The sequence below is a fragment of the Sebastes fasciatus genome, chromosome 17, assembly GCF_043250625.1.
Source record: "Sebastes fasciatus isolate fSebFas1 chromosome 17, fSebFas1.pri, whole genome shotgun sequence".
NCBI lineage: Eukaryota > Metazoa > Chordata > Actinopteri > Perciformes > Sebastidae > Sebastes > Sebastes fasciatus.
The window spans coordinates 18,145,278-18,170,024 of record NC_133811.1 but is presented as its reverse complement, the minus strand read 5'-3'; the positions used below and the strand labels follow the sequence as shown (position 1 = coordinate 18,170,024).

Genomic DNA, 24,747 nt, shown 5'->3' with positions numbered 1-24,747 from the left:
GTTTAATTTTAAAGCCATGATTATTACTGGATGAGTGATAAAATTAAAACCATGGGTAATTACCATCAATAAAACTATAAAAACAATTCATGTTTTCTGTTGATCTTTTCATACAGGACACACAGTATATATTAGATCGCAACAGATGAACTGACATACACCATAACCGCTTCCTGCTTGGTTCATTTCTGATCTGGGGCTTTTATTGCATATCATAAACCTGTTTGTCCTCAAAGATCTTGGTAAAAAAAAATTCTGGGTGATACATGTAAAATATTGGTCTTTGTTAAAGTTAGGTCGAACCTATGGCCCACTGATGAAAGTATTGCAATATTTGCAGTATTAAGTCACAGTCACACATGCGCAAAATTATCATCCGCCCCCCGTTCGCCTCCATTCTAAACAATAGCTTCCGGTTGCAAAGCAACTTCTACTTTGGTGAACTTTCAGGCGAATATCGCCCCGGCAGGCGATCATCATTCGCCTGCATTCGCGCATGTGTGACTGTGCCTTTACAAATTGGGCGTCTCTGGTGACATTTCCAGGAATAATGCTGTATTACAGTTTTTCTCCATAATATAGACACAAAAAATGGAACTATGCACACAATACTGAAAACTTGGCAAATGGGCAGATATGTTTTGGGGGAAACCACACAGACACGGGGAGAATCACTCTGCCACCATGTCACCTTGGGAGAGGAGGGAGAGTGGATGGATGGGAGATGGTAGGGGGTTAGAGGGGAAGAGTTAATAAGAGGGGAATACTGAGACACGGGCAGAATCACTCTGTCACCTTGTCACCTTGAAGAGGAGGGAGAGTGGATGGATGTCTTTGTGTAGAATTAAACCGGATCAATCGGAGTAAACCCACACAGACACGGGGAGAATTACTCAACCACCATGTCACCTTGGAGAGTGGATGGATGTCTTTGTGTAGAAGGAAACCGGATCACCTGGAATAAACCAATAAGTGAGGGGATGTGGGAGGGTGTTTGGTAGGAAGGGGGATGGGGATAGTTGAAGGGTGAGGAGGAGATAAGGGATGTTACTCTCCTCTCTTCTCCCTATCCTTCCTCTCCTTTCGTCTTTTCAGTTTCTTTTCTCTCTTCTCCTGTTGCTCCTCTTTCTTCTGTCTCCTCCTCCTTCTTCAGCCTCTTTTCTACCACCTTCTCGTCTTTCTACTTGTCCTTGTCCGTTTTCATGGCAAGCACCTGGAGGTCGATGCATTTCTTAATAAGGAACTGGACCTCTTTCTCCGATTGGCTCAATTTGTTGCACCATTCCTCCTCGGTTTGTCTGCTCTGTCTTTGCAGCTCCTGCGCTTTCTTCAAGCTCTCGTCCTTGGCAGCCAGCTTCTGTTTTAACTGGTCTTCCAGAGCGGTGAGTTTAATAGTCCACTCTGCCTCGCTCTGGATGAGAGTCTTCTTTTCAGTTGGTATTGTGGTGATCATGTCATCCTTTTCCAAGACCTCCTGCACAGATTTGAGCTCTGCGACTACCTCTTCCTGCCTCACAAGCCAGCGGTTTTCCCAGTCGGCGTTAACGTCCATCAAATTCTTCTTGCTCTCCTCTTGCCAGAAAGCAGCGGCCTGGTCGAACTTGGCACTCCAGTGTTGTTCGACCGAGAGGCCGCCGTCGTGTTCTTCAACAAGACGTTGCTGAAGAAAGCCGATGGTTTCATCCTTCTCCTTGTGCTTGGCTTTGATATCAGTCAGCTGTTCCTTTCGAAGGACTCTCTGACTGTAGAGCCTTCAGGATTTTAGCTTTCTCCTGTTGCCAACTGGACTCCTGGCTGAGCCATCTGCTCTTTCAGGGCAGCTTTTTCTGTGGCCAGCTCAGCCAGGGCTTTTTGCAGGTCCTGCAACTTGTTTGCTGGGAGCTTCAGCAGCAGCTTCAACCAGCTCTTGTCCAAGTGACTGAAAGACACAAATGCAAAAGATAAAAATACAGTCCCATCCTAACTTTGGATACACACAAAAAGACAGTTGAATGTACTGTAGCCACCTACATCTGTTTTTAAAGAGCACCGTAAAGCTACTTTTTCTTAAACAAACTGATTCTAGCCAAGTTCATCCTTACACCACATACAGTATACAGACAGAACGTTCCACATGTTTTCACTGCCAATAACTTCAGTTTTAGATCAGTTTTGGGGATAAGGTTCCTCTGAGACCCACAATATCTGTCAAATCCAACAAAGCACATCTGTGCAGTTAACAGAGTGGCATCTACTGTACATTTATTCCACTTACTGTATTTACTTATGTTACACTATGTACTATGACTTTTTTATGATAAACTACATTATGACATACTATACAATGACTTTTTATGTCATAATATATTATGACTTTTTTCTGAATATACTTTTTACACTTTAAGTGCTTTCTAAAAAGATACAGTACATGTGTGTCTTTATATATAAATAGTTGTGTATCCATAGAGAATGCATGAGGTTCTATGTTCTTATTTATGCAAATGAGCTGCTTCACTTTTGCCATAGCTTGAGAGAACTGAGAGCAAGTGTTTCAGCAACTAACCTTGTTGAGTCGTGATTTTACATGTGATTCATTAGAAAAAACAACAACAATGTGGTAAGCACATCTGTTCAGTTTCAAAATGCTGTGTTATCATCATGTTGTCTTACTCAGCATTTAGTCAAACACTGAATACATTTGGCAAAAATCTGTTTCAAAACATCGTCAGCGATTTGTCACACTGTTAGGCAACATCTTGCACTGAAAGAGGAGCAGTTGAGGTCAGAGGTCAGAGTCTCCCTGTCTGTCCTGTCCACCAACCAAAACCTGCTGAGCAGCCGTTCACAGCTAAACAGCTGAACTGAACATCGACTGATCGACTTCCTTCCTGGGCCTAAGATGCTCAAAGACTTGAAACTTGAGTTAGACTTGCAAACAATGACTTTTGAGCATCTTTGTTTTTTAGTTCATGAAAGTATACGTTTGTATATTTTAACTTATAGTACTTAGCCAATGATTTATGTATTACATTTTGCTATTTGACTTGATGAATTGTGATGAGATTAAAAAAATAAAAAATAAAATGTGTTCTTGCATGCCTCTACGGTGAACGGATAATCCAAAAACCTGATGAATTGAGGTAAATTCATATCAAAACATCCTTGCACAGACTCTCACACACTTTAATAGGCTACTCTACCAAAAAGTAAACACATCTTCTTTTCTGTAGGTCTATAAGGCAAGAATACTTGTCAGTACAAGCCAAGTATACTTAGACTTTTAAGTATACTTGTCAGTACAAGCAACGTATATTTAGACTTTTCTGTATACCTGTCAGTACGAGCCAAGTATACTTAGATTTTTAAGTATATTCGTTATTATAAGCCAAGTATACCTAGACTTTTAAGTATACTTGTCAGTACAAGCCAAGTATACTTAGACGTTTCTGTATACTTGTCAGTATGAGCCAAGTATACTTAAACTTTTCTGTATACTTGTCAGTACAAGCCAAATATACTCAGACTTTTCTGTATACCTGTCAGTACAAGCCAAGTATACTTAGACTTTTAAGTATACTTGTTATTATAAGCCAAGTGTACCTAGACATTTAAGTATACTTGTCAGTATGAGCCAAGTATACTTAAACTTGTCTGTATACTTGTCAGTACAAGTCAAGTATACTTAGACTTTTCTGTATACCTGTCAGTACAAGCCAAGTATATTTAGACTTTTAAGTATATTCGTTATTATAAGCCAAGTATACCTAGACTTTTATGTATACTTGTCAGTACAAGCCAAGTATACTTAGACTTTTCTGTATACCTGTCAGTACGAGCCAAGTATACTTAGATTTTTAAGTATATTCGTTATTATAAGCCAAGTATACCTAGACTTTTAAGTATACTTGTCAGTACAAGCCAAGTATACTTAGACGTTTCTGTATACTTGTCAGTATGAGCCAAGTATACTTAAACTTTTCTGTATACTTGTCAGTACAAGCCAAATATACTCAGACTTTTCTGTATACCTGTCAGTACAAGCCAAGTATACTTAGACTTTTAAGTATACTTGTTATTATAAGCCAAGTGTACCTAGACATTTAAGTATACTTGTCAGTATGAGCCAAGTATACTTAAACTTGTCTGTATACTTGTCAGTACAAGTTAAGTATACTTAGACTTTTCTGTATACTTGTCAGTACAAGCCAAGTATACTTAGACGTTTCTGTATACTTGTCAGTATGAGCCAAGTATACTTAAACTTTTCTGTATACTTGTCAGTACAAGCCAAATATACTCAGACTTTTCTGTATACCTGTCAGTACAAGCCAAGTATACTTAGACTTTTAAGTATACTTGTTATTATAAGCCAAGTGTACCTAGACATTTAAGTATACTTGTCAGTATGAGCCAAGTATACTTAAACTTGTCTGTATACTTGTCAGTACAAGTCAAGTATACTTAGACTTTTCTGTATACCTGTCAGTACAAGCCAAGTATATTTAGACTTTTAAGTATATTCGTTATTATAAGCCAAGTATACCTAGACTTTTATGTATACTTGTCAGTACAAGCCAAGTATACTTAGACTTTTCTGTATACTTGTCAGTATGAGACAAGTATACTTAGACTTTTCTGTATACTTGTCAGTATGAGCCAAGTATACTTAAACTTTTTGTATACTTGTCAGTACAAGCCAAGTATACTTAGACTTTTCTGTATACTTGTCAGTACAAGCCAAGTATACTTAAACTTTTTGTATACTTGTCAGTACAAGCCAAATATACTTAGACTTTTAAGTATACTTGTCAGTATGAGCCAAGTATACTTAAGTATACTTTTGTTAAGTATATCTCTGATAAGTACTTAAAGAGTAAACTGAAATTATACTCTCGTTTTAGGTTCAAAAGAAGTAAACTGAAAAGATGAAATATTACACTGACAGTGTGACATTTGTTGGTGTTGTTTAGGCCCTGGGTCTCGGACTCAGTTTGACCTCAAGACAGTATTTCTAAAATCCTGTATACAAAGACAGGATACAGTCTGGAGGTTACCCACATCTGATACAGTGGCTCAGCAGCAGTAAAGTGTGAAGACAGTGTTTTGTAGTGATCCTGTCCTCTGACACCCACAGCTTGTTCCTGGGTGTCACCTCTTAAACCATCCGGGTCAGATTTATTGTAGCAACGACCCGTAGCAACGACCCCTAGCAACGCACCGGGTCCATGGAGACTGTCTGTCTGTCTCTGTGTGTGTGTGAAGGAATGCAAAGCGACACGGGTCAACACACAGAGAGAAAACACACCGAGGAGTAATTAAACCTGACATTTATGACTTTTATGGACTTCTTTCACATTTGAGGTGAATATGGGATGCAGCAGCTCCACCAACACCGCGGTGCAGCCGATGAGACCGGAAGACGAGGTAGGTTCACACTGAGACTGTCTGGTACCACTATAGTTTCTGTGTCTACTGAGTCACCTGGTGGGCTAAACTATCAAAATACTAATGTTAATACAACTTTGGTGATGAAGCCAATGGTGGAAGAAGTATCCAGGTCCTTTACCAAAGTAAAACTATCAACATCTCAGTGTAAAACATCTTTATTACAGGTAAAACTCCTGCATATCATCAGAAAAATGTACTTAAAGTATCAAAAAGGAGCTCATTATGCAGCTAATTTCAGAGTTTTATAGTTTCATAAATATTCTATTGTTGAATTATTATTATTATTATTATTATTATTATTATTATTATTATTATTATTATTATTATAATTATTATTATTATTATTATTTATTATTATCAGCAAAATGTACTTCAAGTATCATAATTAAAAGTGCTCATTATGCAGACACTATGAAGCCAGGTCCCTTAATTGTTTTACCTTATAATTCCATTAATAATGATATATTTGACATATTTCAAGCTGATATAATATATTGAGTATAATATATTAATTAATAGATGTAATATTACACTTGTCTTGAAGGCTCATTATGCAGCTAATTTCAGAGTTTTAATGTTTCATAAATATTCTATTGTTGAATTATTATTATTATTATTATTATTAATAATAATAATAATAATAATAATAATAATAATTAATAATAATTAATAATAATATATATATATATATAATGACTTTATATACTGTTGGGTAGTTTCATCTATCATATTATAAGATATAAGATTGCAGAATACACTGTTATACTGTAAATTAATTAGGTTTCAAACATCGTTATTACAAGTAAAACTCCTGCATATTATCAGCAAAATGTACTTAAAGTATCAAAATTAAAAGTGCTCATTATGCAGACACTATGAAGCCAAGTCCCTTAATTGTTTTACCTTAATAATTCCATTAATAATGATATATTTGAGATATTTTAAGCTGATATGCCTACATAACATATTAATTAATAGATGTAATATATATCAAGGTGACCTGTTTTCAAGATTCAAGATTCAAGATGTTTATTGTCACGCCGGTTATACAGGTACAATCGTGTGAAATGCTTTTTGCTGGGAAGCTCCATTAAAAATAATAAGTTATATTACAATTATAAAAGGAAATACTTTGTACAAGGGCATATTAAGAACATATACATATCAGGAAGTATGAATGTACATATATGAGAAATACTTTGTACAAGGCAAATTAAGAACATATACAGTATATAAAGTATACGATATATGATTGAGGTACTTTTTGTGTTGTGTTTTGAAGGCTAATGCGTGTAAAGTTTGAGGTCTTTACTGCTTAAAACCTCTTAAACCGTTCATATAATGCATTAAAAACACAGTATCTCAATATGATATCCATTCATTTTCTACATATTTGGGGTGAACTTCTGAATTTGCACCTGCACATGTATTTCAAAATGCCACTTAAGTAAGAGTACAGAAACATTAAAGGCAAAATGTATTTAAAGTAACAAAAAGGAGCTCATTATGCAGCTAATTTCAGAGTTTTATAGTTTCATAAATATTCTATTGTTGAATTATTATTATTATTATTATTAATAATTATAATTATAATTATAATTAATATTAATATTAATATTAATATTAATAATAATAATAATAATAATAATTATATATATATATATAATGACTTTATATACTGTTGGGTAGTTTAATCTATTGTATTAGAAGATATAAGGTTTCAGAATACACTGTTATACTGTAAATTAATTAGGTTTCAAAGTCCCAGATGATGTAATTTGTAGGTGTTGCTGCTGTGTATCATTTTGTTCCTGAGCTACTGTGTTCATGACAATGTGTCAACACACAGATGCCTCCATAACAACATCATGTCTGGGATACCATACAGAAAGGGGTCAGAGTTTAAAAAAATGTCTTGTGCTGTCAGGATGAGACAGGAAGTAAAGTCGATGGTCGTGGAGACTCGGCCGTGTCAAAGGGCACCACAGACAGCGGGGTGGTGATGGAGAACCGAGACATCCCTGTGTTACCTGGAGCGGTGCCCAGAAAACTCCCTCCTCTAACATCTGAGTGGGTCCTTGAAAGGGACGCAGACAGAATTACACGAGACGGTGAGTGAGCTGAATAAAACACACCGTGTCACGCCGTAGAGAAAATCCAGCGCACACAACCTGAAGTGTTTTTATTTCATCTGTCTACCAGGACTGCTGCATCAGGAGAGCACACTGCAGGAGCGCCCAAAGGCCAGTGAGATCCTGGAGGAGCTGCTGAACCAAGGCATCATACCAGTGGGACAGACCAGAGAGGGCGGCAGCGGAGCTGGAGAGGCCTACAGCATCATGGTGAGTACCTGGTGCACACTGGCCAAATAGGTGAAACATGCTAACACACCACTTATTGGCTACAGACTGAAATTTATGAGGGGTGGAAGTCACAAAAATGAATTGATAAAAATGGAGGTGATGAAAATGACTTGTGCTTATCCTGCTAAGACATGCCAAAATGTCCACAACACTAATTGCTGTCCTGAAGAATACACACCTAAAAATAAATTAGTACACTTATAGCAAAGCAATAAAGTGCATTTTCATACAGGATGTTGATTTGTTGCTAAGTTATCTGTCACATGCAGGTGAGGTCAGTCAATTTCAGTAGAAGTGCGTTCACCTGTAATATTGAGATTGTCTGTTCTCTGTCTCCCCCTGCTGTATGTGTGTGTGTGTGTGTGTGTGTGTGTGTGTGTGTGTGTCAGCTGGATGACGGCGATGGGGTCAGACGAAGGCCGCCCGCCAGACTGGAGTCCCTGAAGGCCAAGAAGGAGCAAAGTCTCCCCAGCAAAGAAGACATTGAGGAGAAGATAAGACTTGCTGAGGAGAGACGCAAGGTACAGTGTGTGTGTGTGTGTGTGTGTGTGTCATCATTTACCTGAACACCTCAGCTCATTCTCTCACAGTTTATCGTATTATTTGGTCTCCCACACACTCACTTTTTGCCCTCTATTGTGTCTCAGATAAAGGAAGACGAGCTCAAGACGCGTTTGAGGGCCAAGTCGGCCCGTGTTCGGGGCCCCGCTCCCACCTCCAGCACAGAGGATGACGAGGACGCAGGCCTCACCCCTGTGGAGCAGCTACATTCACACGTCGCCCCGGATCCCCTCGATCCACTGCCTCGCAGCCAGATAACACGCGAGGCGGCCGAGGGCGGAGAGTTGGTGCGAGAGGCCGGAGGTGACGGCAGAGAAGACATGGGCGGAGCAGACAAGAGAGAAGGGAGGAGAGAGAAGGGAGGAGAGAGGGGAGATAACAGAGGGGAAGGTGCAGAGAGACTAAGTAAGGATGGTGATGGGAAAGAGGAGGAGGAGGAGGAAGAGTTGACCCAGGTGGAGGAGCTCAAGGAGGATCAGCTCCTCACAGCCTCGGGGGAGCTGGAGAGCGATTCTAGCTTTCAACATGCAGAGGACAAAGAGGAGATATTTTAACAAAAAGAACTAAGAGAGATAAGACAGGGAGGAGAGGGAGCCAAATATGATCTGTTTTTCACAGATGAAAGGTTGAAATTTGTAAAAACAAAGAGTATATATTGTATTAGAAGAAATTAAGAGATGCGATTAAGCTGCGATTGACACCACAAATGAAACTAAGCTAATGTGGATGTGGATGTGCCTTGTTTGTGCTCTCATGAAAAAGCACTACTTCCACAGCAGGGAAGCATGTTGGCCCATAAGGTGTAATAATATTGTAGTTCAGTAATAAGCGGAATATGAGGGTTCTCTTTCCAAAGTAATATGATTTACCTCAGTGAATTTTAAATTAATGTGACCAAGACTTCTTGCCAAAATACAAAATTAATTTAAATAATTTTTCATTTAATTGTAAAATATGATATAGTTGAGTCTCATTTTGCATATGTACTTGTTCTGTTGGACACAAGATGGCGCTGTTTCAGTGGCTTAAAATTGTATCGCAGCTCCCTGAAGTCAGTTCACCTCATCTATAAGTCATCAGGAGGAGGAGGTTTTGGCAACATGTGGAGTATAAAAATGTATAAATTGTAGTTGCTATTCAATTAATCAATAAAGTTGTCCCTTTAAATGTGTAAATCAAAAACTTTATGAAAGTAGCTCATTTCCCAGAGTACATTTTAACTTTTAGATACATTTTTCTGAGAGGTTGTTGAGGGGTGTTGAATACGACCTTGGTGCGATTGAGCAGTGGATATTCAGCTGTTCTAGTGACCTTTGAACTTTAGCTTTTCTCTGCCTGACAGATAGGTGTGTGTGCTGCATCCAAATGGATAACAAGCACAAAGTTACTTATATTGAGCTAAGATTATAAAGTATGTTTCTGGTGATTATTGCTGACACATATTCACTGTACATGTGATGCGGAGTATTTCTGAAGATTATTGGAAATTAGGTATAATTAGATCTCTCATTGGGCCCACAGCCTGTCATTGTATAAGAGGATTCAGACTAGTCAGCATGCTGCACATGAACAGAAAACAACAATTGGATGCAACCTGACCGGATCCCCATTGTTGAGCCTGGGAAACTCGATACTGGTCACCTTTTTTTCGCGAGTCCACTCGGACTTTAAAGCGCGTGTGGCTGCATGAATAATATAGTGAGTGAACAGAGACAGGACAGAGAGACGCTCTATCAGGTTGCATGTCTTTGTGATGTTGAGTCCTGCTGTGGCAATTCACATTCAGACAGATGTGACAGTTTTTGTTCATCAAGAATACAGATTTTTGGTTGAGGTTTTTAGTATCAGCCTACAAATGGGGATAATTAATCAGCCAAACATTTCTCTACAGACAAAAAAATATTAGATTGCTCATCAGTGTCTACCTGATATTATAAATGCATTGGCTTGAGTCACGTGACCTTTCTAATTGACAGTACAACATTTGACACTTTTTTCTACGACAGATATGACACACAATGGTGTCCCCGTGCGCACTTGTGACCGTGTTCCATGGTTAGACAGGATCTATTTGGGCCAGGAACAGCGCGCTCACGGAAGCGGAGCCGCCATGAATGATTAACAAACAGACAGCAGCGTTCCCTCTCACATTACTGGGGGTGAATTATCCAACGATCCATCCAGCAGTCAGCCAAGCTTCACAAGTTATTTTAATCATTGATGTTCAGAGACTCTTGATTGAATTGATTTCTGACTTGATCCTTTCCCATTATAATAGCTGTGCGCAATTCTATGACGCACGACGCATTTGTCGCTTTTGTAGTCAGTTCTCACCTGATATAGGCTTATTATTGAAATGTAATCACCATCTTTTTAAGATAATAAGGGTTGATTCAGCTGTTTCAACTCAAGGATCCCAAAAGAGAAAGAAATGTAAATTGGAACCCTGTTTTTGTTAAATTTTTGTCTTAAACCTGCAGTTGCTCCGGCTGATGGGCGGTGCTTGGTATTTCCTCAACTGATCTCAACATGGCTGCTGGGTCACAAACTTTTTCATATTACAGCTAAACAGTACACTACAAGATGTTTCTGAAAACATTTGAGGAGAGAAATAGGCATTACAGTAACAGAATATTGATTCATATTTGATCAGCGCTGCCTAGTTTGACCATTTGATCGGAGTTCACGAGTGATAGACAGCTGCTCAGAGACGGCAGAATCCAGCTCGGCTCTGGTTGGTTGTTTTCCTCCAGTCTGTGAAATCTTGCAGATGCCATTAGGAGCACCGGAGGACACAGAGGCACATGATTTTTTTCAGATTACCTGCTCATGCACTATTGTCAGGATATAGTGACCGTTTTATAAAAATAACTACTATAACTTAATCATATTTGTTCCAATTCTACGCACTGCAGCTTTAAGCTGTCAGGTATGTTGTTTTTTTTTTAACCATGTTCACCTTATGACCTCGAAGTGAAGGGACCATTAAAAAACGGAAAACATCTGAAGGAAAATCCACAAGTTTGACCACACTTTCAAAACTCAGGACAGAATCCTCAAGATGCCTTATGTCTGTCTGGATGGGCACATGCCAAAACTCTGTCAACCCCCAACAAGTGAACTGATCCTTCCAGCGGAGCCTCAACGCTGCACCTGTCTGTCTGCTCACTGCTGCTGCTGCTGCTGGGATGTGCCCAGTCCCTGAACCGGCTGTTTTTGCAGGAGACCTAATCTATACAAGTTTATACAGTGTTAAGAATTTCCCAGTAAAATAACAGTAAAGAACTGGCAGCAGGGTGGCCTCTGTGTTACTGTAAAATTAACATTATTATACTGTCGCTGAAATTTACAGCTTTGTACTGTTAATGAAAAATACAGTTTGAACTTTAATAATTTCACAGTATTTTACAGTTACTTTACTGTTTAAAGATACATTATATATCTGTTTTTCTCTTTTCTTTTACATTATCTTACTGATTTGTTTTAATGCAATATTTAGGTTGTATTTTTTACATACATTTTAATAAACATTATCTTTTGCCTAGATGAATAGACTTAGCAGGTTACAGACATAGGAATAGTCACACTAAATACAATTAAAGGCACTTGTTAGGAAAAAGGCTATAATACACTTGTTGACACTTTTCCCAAAATGTCTGTCTATAGCTGGCTACAAGCACAGAATGCAAACCATAACATGTGAGTGAAGAACAATAAAGCTAATTCACTGATTTTACAATCATGCACAATGTACAAGCCTCACATGTGCAGATCAGGTCCCAGAATTAAAAAAATACTGCATGAAACTGTTACTGATGACACTTTAGGGGTTGATCAGCAGTAAAGTGATGTTTTTTTAAGAATGCATTATAGTTCAGTTAAAAAACGGCCTATGAGCGTAATTTAACAGGTTTTCTTTTGTATTAACAGTAAAGCACTGTTTTTATCAATAACAGGTTAATAATGTTGAAATCCTGCTGTAAATTAACAGCAATTGTTTACAGTGTAGAGAGTCAGAATGGACATTTTCCACAAAAAAGTCCATGGTTTATGTTTTATCTGGCCATGCTGAGAGAGAGAAAAAACAACAAATCAACAGATTTTTATTTATAAGGAAATGAAAAACACAAACAGTGTAGTATATAGTATATAGTATCTTCTTTTTCCTTTTTCAAATTTTATTTTATTTATTTATTCATTATTATTTTTATTATTATTTATGTTATTTTATTTTTTCTCTTTTACTTTTATATATATGTATGTGTGTATGTATGTATGTATGTGTATTTGTATGTGTATGTATGTATATATATATATATATGTATGTATGTATGTATGTATGTATGTATGTATGCGTGTATGTGTGTGTACGTGTATATATGTGTATATACGTATATGTGTGTGTGAAAGTAGGTATATATATATATTTTAAATGTTTTTTTTTTTCTCTTCTTCTTAGTTTTATTTTATGACTTATTTGTGGATACTCTCCCTGTGTTGTGTTCTCTACAATTTTAATTTTATGTATCCATGATTGAGAATCAGTTAGGTCTTTTGTGGCCAGCTGTGGCTGTTGCTGTTGTTCAGAAAAACAAAAATGAACTTTCCTTGTATAGTGACTGTTCTATTGATTATTGACAATTAATAAAAAGACCTTTGAAAAAAAAAACCCCCCACAAACATTCACTTTGCACTTCCTAAAAAGGCCCTTCTCCTCTTTGTCCCCAACATATCACATAGTGGAATCAGGTTGTGTTGGCCTCTGATGGTTAATTAAAGGTGATTCTAGTAGAGAGGATCTTTTTTTTTTTTGGTGAAGGAGCTCCAGAGTTTCACGCTGTGCAGGTTTCCCAGCTGTTTGTGTGCTCTGGTGGGCGGTGCAGAGATGGGACTCAAAAAGCTGGGTGGAGTTTAGGAGCAGCGCTTTTAGGAATGGGTCCCAAAGCTATTTAGTTAGACAGCAGAGTTACCAAGAAGAGCTGGAAACACCTGATGGTCTCTGTGGGACAATCCGCTCCATATAACTCTCCTCTTAAAGATAAATCTACCTCCAGGCTGCATTTTTGTCGAGTTTTTTTGTTGTGTTTTCTCTTCTGAAAAAAAGTTACAGAGCCTCTCTTTTTCCTCTCTTCATCCAAAGAAATCACTGATAAGGAGACATTGCACTATATTCTTTTTTTTCTCTATTGTTCCTATTTATTGTATTTTTTGCACTAACGATGCACACCACGCAAAAGGACACGACCTATACGAAGATTTTTGTCGGTGGTCTTCCCTACCACACCACGGATTCAAGTCTCAGGAAATATTTCGAGGTGTTTGGTGAGATTGAAGAAGCGGTGGTCATCACCGACAGACAGACCGGCAAGTCTAGGGGTTATGGATTCGTAAGTATATCACTTATTTACAACATTTCTATCACTTTTTATATCATGTTTATAGCTTATTTTGTATATTGTATATTGGTAGAAATTTAATTTTTGTATTCTTATTTTATTCTAACGTTTTTATCTATTCTTTTGTTATTATACTGCTTACTTGCACCAACAAAACCAAAGTAAATTCCGAGTGTATACCTCTTACACCTGGCAATAAACAGCATTCTGATTCTGATTCTGATTCTAATTTAGAATTCGAACTTTTACGCATGTGGGAAAGAAATGGTGCCATGACGCGTCTCTGTTAAAAGTGCGCAACTCTCTGTCACAACATCATGACTAACATGAATTTATGTGAAGTCATGAGGTGTTTATGTTTGGATAAGAAGGCTCTGCTTAAATTCGTCATTGGCTTCTGTTGCAATCTTGCACAAACCGACTTGTTGCTCTCTGACACGTTTTAAAGTGAGCTGCTTTCACACTGACAGCTCTGGTGGGCTGAGAACAAACCTCAAGATCATTTCCTGATATGACAGAGCAGCTTTCTGACACTGTTACACTAGTTTCATCAACTAAAAGTTGTTTACAACTCAAATATTTTACTGCCACTTGTTGCAGTTGTGGAGACATAAAGTTGCAGTTGTGGAGACATAAAGAAAACAGCAGTCTAATCAGACAGTGTGTTTCAAAATATCTCCTTTTTTATGTATAACAGATGCTTAAATATACATATAACAGGACTGATGAGGGATTTAGACACCAAACCTTGTTTGGCCTCTTCAGAGACTATTTAATAATATGTTTGAGGCACATATTACCAGTAGAGGATGTACAAAGTCACCCTTGATATGCACAGATATCTGTATTTGTATGTAGAAACTAACATTTCTCTGTAAAAACTGAGATGCATTTACTCCACAAATTTTACTTAAATCCTCTTTTTATTGTTGTAGAATCCCCATATTCATGCATTTATTCATCCTCTTTTTCTTTATTTTCTCCTGGAAAATGCTTTCGGACAGTTGTTCAGTTGTTAAAAGAGTGTAAAAAAAAAAAAAAAAAGGAGAGATGAGCGGAGCAATGAAGTCTATAATAGGAGTCGATAAGGGAGCCATGTTCAGCCACTCATGTCAGCCCGGCTCCCATTCACTCCTGATAGTTTCAACACATCCACATGAGGGTGATGGATGTGTGTTTGCTGCCAAATACTTGCTGCTGTTAATGATGGCCACACTTTCAGATATACCCACAAAAAGAGGACTAACATGCACGTTTTCCCTCTTTTACAAACACATATGCACTCTCCCATCAATCTATGATGCTTTAGTCTTTATACAGAACTTAATGTGCTGTTAAGTTAACTTCTTTCAGTGATCCACATCTTTACTCTGTGTTTTTGACTCCTCTGTCAGGTGACGATGGCGGACCGCTCGGCTGCAGACCGGGCCTGCAAGGACCCCAACCCAATCATTGACGGCAGGAAGGCCAACGTCAACCTGGCCTACCTGGGGGCCAAGCCTCGGGTGATGCAGCCAGGTAAAGACAGACAAATGAGGATACAATACAATACAATAACACTTTAATTTCCTCAACAAGCCACAGAAATGATTTCTATCCACATTTGCAGTCAGAGATGTGCAGATTTTTCAAGATGAATAAATCAGGCATCATGTTTAATCGACATAGCAAGTGTCTTTGTTCTCACAGTGTTTGTGTTGGGATCACTAAGTGTGGAGTTGGTTTTATAGGCAAACTGGCAAACAAGAAAATCAAGTCATTCCTTCCTGAGTTTCACCTCAGGGTTTGTTTGTTTTTTAGGTAGCTGCGGCCGATGTAAGAACATGTTAGGAGGTTATTACAATGAAGTAATGAATGCTGTTATTTCCTCTGTTTGGCAGGTTTTACCTTTGGCGTTCCCCAAATTCACCCTGCTTTCATCCAAAGGCCTTATGGGTAAGTACCGACGAGTTAACATGTATTCTAGAGGAATGTTGGGATGTGCACATTGCTTATGTAAAGACTAAATTATTCAAACATGTTTTAATTTGATCTTTTCTCAGTTTAATGTGTGATAAATTATTGATTATTATACTTTTATGTTCTTTTTCTCCTCGAACATAATTGATGGATGATAATTAGAGGTGGACAATAAGTTGAATGTAACTTTTTTTCCTTTGTCAATGTTCAGCAAACAGCCAGTTAAACTGTCTTTTCTAGGTTTGCCTGTTTGTAAAAATGTGTGTGTGCTGAGTGGACAATGATGGAAACTTCCAGTCTGACTCAATGTTATCTATCTTTCTCTGGTCCGACAGGCTCGCTCTCGGTTAAGATAACTGTGCTGGTTTGTGGAATAGTTCTGCGAACGTAATCACAGATCAGAGAAAGGAATTACCCGTAGACTCAAACACACACAAACAAGCTCTCAAAAATGGTGATTATAGATGCATGTACGTGGGTTTTGACCTGTTTTTTTTATTTTATTTGAATAGAACTTAGAGCTTTGTGTGCGGTTATGAAGTGGTGTTGTTAGCTAAACCGTGTGCTTTCTTACTTTAATGACCAAAAAAAAAAAAAAAAAAAAAAAAAGCTGGATTGATTGAATTTTTGGGGTGTTCTTCTTCCTTTTTTTGTGGAAGCGTGTTAACTTTGCCAAGGAAGAGCAAAGCTTTTGTGTTTTTTTTTAATTTATTGATTGCTTTTAGCTTGTGGTTGACCTGTTTTGTCTAACAGGATGTGCTGTTTCATGTGTGTTTTGGCTGTCTTGTTGGTGTGAGTGGTACATTTTCTGTGTATTCCCCCCCCCCCCCAATCATCTCTTTACTCCCATTCCTCCCATTATTCCTTCAAAATAACAAAACCCATCAGTGCTTGTGTGTGCTTATAGCATCTTCCTGGTGTTACTAGCAGTTTCTCACATTAACACAACGTAGCAGCAACAAATTCTCTATATGAAAGTGTCTCTCCTTGCCATATTACTGCTGGTCCACTCTGTCAATTCATTACAACGCTCTTGTCTTCCTTCCTGTCCCAGTATATCTTTGTCTTTGCTTTTCTCTACACCGCATATGCAAGACTTGTGGTCACGTATAGCACCATTTACCACCAGAAATGTGGATGTCTTATGAATGAATAAGACAACAGTTATTATGTGTATTTATGTGGGTACATGTCTGGTTGCATTGGTACGTATGAGTATGTGCTCTTATTGTGTGTGTGTGTCTTTGTCCCAGTCTCCAGTGTGACACAAACAAATGTGTCTGTCTCTCTCTCTCTCTCTCTCTTTCTCTCTCTCTCTCTCTCTCTCTTTCTCTCTCTCTCTCTTTCTCTCTCTCTCTGTCTCTCTCTCTTTCTCTCTCTCTCTCTCTCTCTCTCTCCCTCCCTCCCTCTCTCTCTCTCTCTCTCTCTCTCTCTCTCTCTCTCTCTCTCTCTCTCTCTCTCTCTCTCTCTCTCTCTCTCTCTCTCTCTCTCTCTCTCTCTCTTGTTAAGGAAAACAAGCGCGCCCATTGTGTCACACAAAGCCCCGAATGCTGACGCTGCAGTCGCATGAAGCTCTGTGTTGTGTGTGTGTGTGTGTGTGTGTGTGTGTGTGTGTGTGTGTGTGTGTGTGTGTGTGTGTTGGGGGGGTCTGGTGAGGGTTCGGGTCCATCTCTGTCTGTCATGTAAGAGCAGAGCAGGGGCCATTTAAACAGGGCCACAGTGGGTGTTTTAGGGGCCACATTAATGGACAGCCTTTCCATGTGCACATACATACCTCTTAACTGATTTCAACCAGAACTATCGGTCAGTTTATCTTTCACAATTAGCACGTAGTAAAAATGCTGCATACAAATGTATGGAAGTTAATTGCTGAGTGACAAAAGTATTGACTAAGTACAAAACAAGCCTGCGACTCCAGATCTGAGAGCGAGCAGGGACACATCGATAAGCGGAGAACGAGGACACAACAGTGAGAATAATGATGTAAGACAAATTCATCAGATAGATTAAAGGGTATCCCTCGCTCACTGCCTGTTCCTCATAAAAAAACTTTCACATTTAGTTCCAACTCCTATAAAAGCTAGGTACGTCTCATAAAATAGAGAAATTCAAGGACATCATGTTGCTAAAGACTTAACATAAACAGCCAAATGCAATAATTAGTCTAAAAGACTTAAGGAAATATGATGCTAACAGCTAATTGTTGCTAATTGCCCTCTCACATCCTAAAACTGCTCAGAAACTAAAACAACCGGAGAGCAGGTTTCAAACTTATAGCATATCCATGTCAGGATTTTAAATGTAAAACTGCCCTTATGAAACAGTACATGTGCACTCAAGCCTGATCCAAGTAGCTTTCTATGTGTGGATTATGACTCAAGTCTGGACATCAGTCCCATCTGTGTCACGGTCATAATATCAAACACACACATTAGATCCTCTCACCTCAGTGTGTGTTTGTGCTCTCTCCCTCAGCCGACGGTATGCACGATGGCAGAGAACCTTTATTTAGCCTTGAACTTTAATGACAGCCGGGTCGCGTGAACACGGCATTCCAGTAAAGACACACACAGAACAAGTCGTCACACTACCGGCATGGCTTCACGAAACAGCCTTACTGCATTTTTGATTTCCCTATTTTATGACTCCCTCCAGGGAAAAGAGGGTGCTTTCTTTTATTAGGGGCCACATTAGATGGGTCAGCTGGAGCTTTGCTTCCCATGGCCCAAACCTCTGCTTATGCTATATGTGTGCTTGTGTGTCAGTCTACCCGATCATCCGTTAGATACAGTTGTAGTGGGGAATAGGAGACCGTAAAGGCACAATCCAAAAAAGCTTGGAGTTTGATTTCGAGAGCACTGGAGATGGGTACATACCACTGGAAGTCCTTTTTTAAATTGTTAAAATAGTTACTGTCTGAGCTGCAGCCTCAACAGTTAGTAATATACAGTTGCTGTTATTAAAAATTGTGCAACTAGGAATGTTATATGTTTCTTTAAAGGTGCAGTGTGTAGGATCTGGCTACATCTAGCAGTGAGGTTGCAGATTGCACCCACCTGAAACTCCTCCCATGTGCCAAGCATGTAGGAGAACGACGGTAGCCGAAGCGAAAAACGTGAAAAGGTGAATGACCCTCTCTAGAGCCGGTGTTTGGTTTGTCCTTTCTGGGCTACTGTAGAAACATGGCGGCCGGCTCCGTGAAGAGAGGACCTGCTCCGTATGTAGATATAAACGGCTCATTGTGAGGTAATGAAAACACAACAATTCATATTTTCAGGTAATTAAACACAAAAGAAAACATACTAATTAATATTATATTCCATTTCTGCCAATAGATCCCGTAATTGTTACCCACTGGTCCTTTAATGTCATTATGTCGAGTCACAGTGGACAGTTTCTTTTAAAATATAATAATTGTTGCAGCATGATATCATCAAATGCTGATCCGAGTGTTGGCTTTTCCTGTCTCAGCCTCCGAACAATAAAGTAACTCGCTGCGGAGCCCCGTCACTTCACAAGAAGTTACTTTATCGTCTCCGTTCGGCCGCGATCGGGAGGCTGAGGCAGGAAAAGCCAACACTAGGATCAGCATTGATTCATGGAGAGACCTTCGTCTGGTCAGCTAACATTACTGCCAAGCAGCTGAAATATAGAGTGATATCGTGGTTTTAGCTGACGTGTTTCGCCTCACTGTTTTAACGGATGCTCGCTCACATTCAGTTAGCGTTCACTTTAAACCTTAACAATAATCCTCACAGTCCATCGTGAGTTTGGCCACATTTAATTTGATTTCTGGACAAAGTTTAACAGATAACTGTTTAAATAGATTAAGGTGCAATATACTCATATTGTAAGTAGTTGTTGTGGTAATGTCACAACAGTGTCATGTGACAGTGTATGTGTAACCATGAGAGTTGCAGTGTGTATTGGCGTTTAACCAATCCACCTTTTTATTACATATTTGATAGTGGCCCCTCGCTGTGTCATTCTCATCCGGTATGAGGAGTTTCCTCCATGTCTGCTGGTGGTGAATAATTCAGTGATTTCACTTTTCACTTCAGATAACAGACAGGAAATGTCTCTCCACTGTTTTGTGAGGGAAGTTTAGAGATGACATCCTCTAAAATCCTCCTTGGAAACCTGCCTCGCCCTGCTGAGTTTCATTAGTGCTGCGGGCTTCAAAGGAGAGTTTTAGTGTCACATAATGATAAAAATACTGTTTCTGAGGATTTTCAAATTAGAGTAACACTGGAGAAAACACACAGCAGAGATTTTGTTACTGGCCTTCACAAATGAGTCTAACCTGTGTGTGTTTAGCATTGACCTTTGACCTTTACTGACAGCCACACCAAACCCCTACATACCCACTTATTCCGTTTATTCCCTCCCTTTTCTTTCTTTTCAGTTGAGTGATTGTGCTGTGCCCTTGTTGTTGTCGTTGTTTCTGTAATCAGCCTAGTCGAGGTGGACTATTTTTATATATTTCTTCCCCTCTGACGCCTTGCTGTTGTTTTGTTTTTCCTGTTTTTCTCCTGGCCCACTGTTTTGGGTTGAGATGTGGATTGGATTGGATAATGGAGTGCTCACAATAGGGTTGCCACGATAGATCCTGCCTTTCAACCTTTAACATTTTCTGCACCTCCTCTCTTCTTTCCCAATCCAGACTCAAAAAGAGTGACCACCTGATGTTCATTTATGCAGACTCAACTGATTTTCTTTCAACAGATTTTTTGAGCCACCTTCATTCAAACTCTCCTACAGTCACATAGCTGTCGTTAGAGCTTTGTTTCTGTCATGCTTCTCATTCCATTTGAATTAAAGTGAGATTGAATTTGACTCTACTTTTATCTCTAAAGTGGCTGTTTTTTCAGGACACATTCAGAGCTTTGAAGTTTTTGTTCGTCTTGCTTCCACCTACAGTCAAAAGTTGACTCTTCACTTCTCTGAACCTTTAGTGTAAATTTCCAAAGCTCCCCTCACGCTTGCTGTCCGACTCAGTTTCCAGACCTTATAGAGTCTGGGGGAGTGGGATAAGGCTATGTCATGGAGGGCAGAATGTGCTCATTGTTCATAATAGTTTATTTAATCGAAACATCCCTCTGGGTGCGGAGCCTAGTCCCGGCTCCCCCTGCTGCCTCCCCGGCTCTTTGTCCCGACACAGAGGGGGAAATGGCCAGCAGCGTCCCTTTTTGAAAACTGTCCAGCTGTCAAAGTGGCAGTGACATTTTCACAATGCCTCCCTGGGCTCATCTCCTCTGTCTGCACCCCCGCCCCCCGGCACTGTAAGCCTCCCCTCCCTCTCCTCCCCACCCATTCGCCCTCCAGCAGGGGGACGGCACCAGAGCCAAATCCACATGTGACGGACAAACGAGCGGCAGGTTACAGATCCCAAACTTTTTCTTTTTCATCTGGCCTCCCTTTGCCTCGCTGTAGTTCTGCCTCCACAACCACAAACTCAAAACTGACCAAAACAGGAAATAGGAAACCTGTTCCCATGTCGTATCCCATAAAGACCTCATCACTTCCTCCAAATGTAATCATACAAATGTGATTTTTCAGTAGATTTGAGGGACCTTAAACACCTCTGGGTGTTCAAAGTTTCCTCACCTTCCAGGCTTCTTTTCACAGAGAGATTTCTATTTTGGCAACCCTATATTGTTCTAATCCCTACTAGCAGGCATTTCCTTGGTGTTCTTGACTGGTGGATTGGACTGGGGCTCGGTGGTGGGTGGTGGGCGGGCGCTTGGCCGCAGTGTGATGGAGTTGGGTTTGGGTTTTAGGGTGGGTGCTAGTACTCTCAGACTGGGTGAATCAAACTAATCTGTCATATGTGTGTTTGTTTCACAGCATCCCGGCCCACTATGTGTACCCTCAGGCCTTCGTTCAGCCTAGTGTGGTCATTCCTCATGTGCAACCTACAGCTGCTGCACCCACCGCCGCTTCCTCCCCCTACATCGACTACACCGGAGCTGCCTACGCGCAGTATTCTGCAGCTGCAGCCAGCGCTGCTGCCGCCGCTGCATATGAGCAGTATCCCTACGCCGCATCCCCTGCCGCCGCAGGCTACATGGCTACCGCCGGCTACGGCTACGCAGTCCAGCAGCCTTTAGCCACAGCTGCCCCAGGCTCAGCCGCCGCTGCAGCCGCAGCCTTCGGTCAGTACCAGCCTCAGCAGCTGCAAGCTGACCGGATGCAATAGCAGCCACTGCAATCACTGGACATGCAGAGAGAGGAGGCCTGCGCCCGACCACAGCTGATTGGTCAGGAGAAGGAGCGGCGAAGGAAAAGGAAGAGGGAGTGGCCTTAATAAGGGTGGGCGTGTCAGCGACTCAGAGGCAGAGTTGCTTTAAAAAGGTGATGATGGTGGTGGTGGTGATGATGGTGGTAGTGATGATGATGGTGAGGTGGGGACTTTTTACAGTAACTTTCCAACTTGCTGTGCTTCAACCAAAAAACGAGAAAATGAAAAAAAGTCGCAGAACAAATAATGGAAAGTGATTTACTATTATTGTTGTTGTTATTACTATTATTATTATTATCATTACTATTATCATTGTAGTAGAGTACTTATTTCTAGACAAGAAATGCAGGAACTAATCCCTGTGGTTGGTATAGGTGTTAAACTAAGCCTTTAAGTCCTATTGCTGTCTTTAACGTTAGTTTAGGAAACTGTTCTCTTTTTTTTTCACTCGTGGTTTTCCACAAGTGTTTTCGGTTATTTGATGCCCTCATAACATTTATATTTATTATTGTTATTATTACACATTGGGGGCGTCTTCTTGTTCTTTTTGTCATTTCAAGTGCATTTTTTGGAGTTAATAATTTCTGATAATCAGGGAAATGGAACCGTTTCCAACGTGTTAGCTATTATCATGTGACCTCTGTCAGGAAGTCGAGGAGTCGTAACTCGTCGTGTCACACATATTTGAAGAACTACCTTTTTATCTTCCTGATGCTGAATGTCCCTTTTTTTTTTACTCTGTGTCTCGACCTCTTGACCTATGCAAAGCGAACAAATCACCAGGAGACAAAAAAAACAAAGAAAAAGAAACAAAAAACTGAAAATGTCATCAACTCTGACTTGATTCTTGGACTAAAGGGGGACTTGGCAAACAAAACAAACGCACTGACAAAAGGAGGGAGGTTGAAAACGGCTTCAGACAATGAGAAACACTAAATCAGTCGCTTTTCCACATGTTTCACTCACACGTACACATGCATCCAGAGTTGCACACATAGCAGTCAAAGACAAAGGCAGCACAGTTGTGTTTCTCTCTGGCTCTGGGATGGAGAGAAAGAGAAAGAAAGAAAGAAAGAGGGAGAGAGCAGCTGCTGGTGGGGGTGGACAGAGCCGCTCCAGCGCCACACAGACGGATCACTCTGGAAAGAACGCATCACTTGTGCTCGTTTGTTGAGCTGTCACATTTTAATCCCCGACCGGGCCCATTTGGGAACCAACTTCGCACCCCTCCACCCAACACAGAGCCCCACAGCAGAGCCCCCACCCCCCCAGCCATGCAGCCCTGCAGCTGTCAGCACTTCCACCTCTGTGCTGCTGTAGTCTGGTGTCAGGTACACACTCACAAACACACACTTTCACCAAAGCCACCCCAACAACTGGTCTGCCTCATGTCTGTCAAGATCACCAGGTGGGGTGGAGAGGACGGGGGGTTTGACTCTTTGACGTTATGTCGGTCTGTGTGCCTTACATTTTTACTGCTATTTAAGAGAAAAAAGAAAAAAGAAAAAAGAGAGAAATCTACTATTTAAGATATTTATTTTTGAGGGTTGACTATGTTGACGCTCTGAGAGTAGAGACTTAGTGGCGGTACTGTATTAATACGATTATTATGTACTCATCTCAAGGCATATATAAGTTATTGATTAGTTTTAGTAATAATATTATTATAATTATTATTAACATACTCAACCAAAAATGTCGATGTAGGAGTTATTTAAGATACTGTTATGTGCACTGTACTTTTATTTTTATCTTTTTGATTCTTTAGAACATGACATTACATATTAGCCTTTTTGTAGGGAAGAAACTTTATTTAAATGCAGGCCTGTTTGCATGCAGATTGTACTCTGCCTCTTCTCTGTTTAGATTAGAGGAAAAAATGATAATAATTTTCACAAAAAAACAAGCGAAAATGCTGCTTTCTCCACTAGAATGTATAGTCGTTGTCGAGGTTTCAGTAGCTGTGCTTCTTTTGCTTAATATTCATCAGATGGGCTATTTTACACTGTTGGGAATTTTTATACTTGAACTATTTCTTACAAGGGAAATATGAAAAATAAATGACAAAAAACTTTTTAAGGAAGCTTTTCATTGTCACTGGATGAAGGCATGTATAGGGCCTAAAGTGTTTCTATATAAATGCAAAGGTCCTGTTGATTAAAACCTTTACTTCAGAATTTCAACACCATTTACTTAAAATTGGAATAAAATGTTCTATATTTAAAAAGCTTGGTGACGTTTATTTTCATTAAGACTGCAATTAAACTGAGGTTTCATGTCAGGTTATTTGAATGTGAAACATTGTCTGATCTTTTCCTGGACACATTTATGTGATCTTCCTCCATATGTAGCCTTTCATCCATACACTCATAAATATAATTAATATATTTTCCTTTGCGCCTGCTATGTATGGAGATGTTCAATATTAAATAAATGCAAAATACATTGTGAAATGAATTAATCATATAAATAATCTGTAAAATATAAAAGTCCACCAAAGGGAAAATTATGCAAAATGATTCAAACTCAACTCTTCGTTCTGAAATGTTATTTAATCATTCTTATTTTTATAATAACAGATTTCATTGGATATCATTTTTATTTCATTATAGATATTTTAATTTCAAAATGCCCTTTTTTCCCCCACAAGAGACCGAGACAGTAACCCCTCCCTTTATTTAGCCTAGCTTAGCAAGGCTGCTAATGCTACCTACCTGGCCTAGATGTGAGCTTGGATTATTACACTGCGTCAAAGTGAAGAGCGAGTGTTAGCATTGTTAGCTGTTGACTAGAGCGATCA

The 24,747-nt window shown here is 39.5% G+C and overlaps 3 protein-coding genes across 7 annotated transcripts in view; all 3 read left to right on the top strand.

The window, feature by feature from the left end:
* Positions 1 to 86, top strand: part of nup153 (nucleoporin 153) — a 19,850-nt gene extending 19,764 nt beyond the window's left edge. For all 4 annotated transcript variants that reach the window (XM_074612564.1, XM_074612562.1, XM_074612565.1 and 1 more), the window contains exon 22: positions 1 to 86. This exon is cut by the window's left edge and continues 1,574 nt beyond it. The gene's annotated coding sequence lies outside the window, so the exon portion shown is untranslated.
* A 5,086-nt stretch (positions 87 to 5,172) lies between these two features.
* On the top strand, positions 5,173 to 9,520 carry stmnd1 (stathmin domain containing 1). Its single transcript, XM_074612912.1, has 5 exons — positions 5,173 to 5,403; positions 7,355 to 7,538; positions 7,630 to 7,769; positions 8,180 to 8,311; positions 8,438 to 9,520. The coding sequence occupies exons 1-5, from the start codon at positions 5,347 to 5,349 to the stop codon at positions 8,903 to 8,905; spliced, it is 981 nt and encodes a 326-aa protein (XP_074469013.1). The 5' UTR covers positions 5,173 to 5,346; the 3' UTR covers positions 8,906 to 9,520.
* Positions 9,521 to 13,095: 3,575 nt separating this feature from the next.
* On the top strand, positions 13,096 to 24,174 carry rbm24a (RNA binding motif protein 24a). 2 transcript variants are annotated; one of them, XM_074613244.1, is made up of 4 exons: positions 13,096 to 13,738; positions 15,142 to 15,265; positions 15,628 to 15,682; positions 21,554 to 24,174. In XM_074613244.1, the coding sequence occupies exons 1-4, from the start codon at positions 13,571 to 13,573 to the stop codon at positions 21,903 to 21,905; spliced, it is 699 nt and encodes a 232-aa protein (XP_074469345.1). In that variant the 5' UTR covers positions 13,096 to 13,570; the 3' UTR covers positions 21,906 to 24,174. The 2 variants fall into 2 exon arrangements, with proteins under 2 accessions (XP_074469345.1, XP_074469346.1); XM_074613245.1 differs by lacking the exon at positions 13,096 to 13,738 and adding an exon at positions 14,026 to 14,194.
* The last annotated feature ends 573 nt before the right edge of the window (positions 24,175 to 24,747 follow it).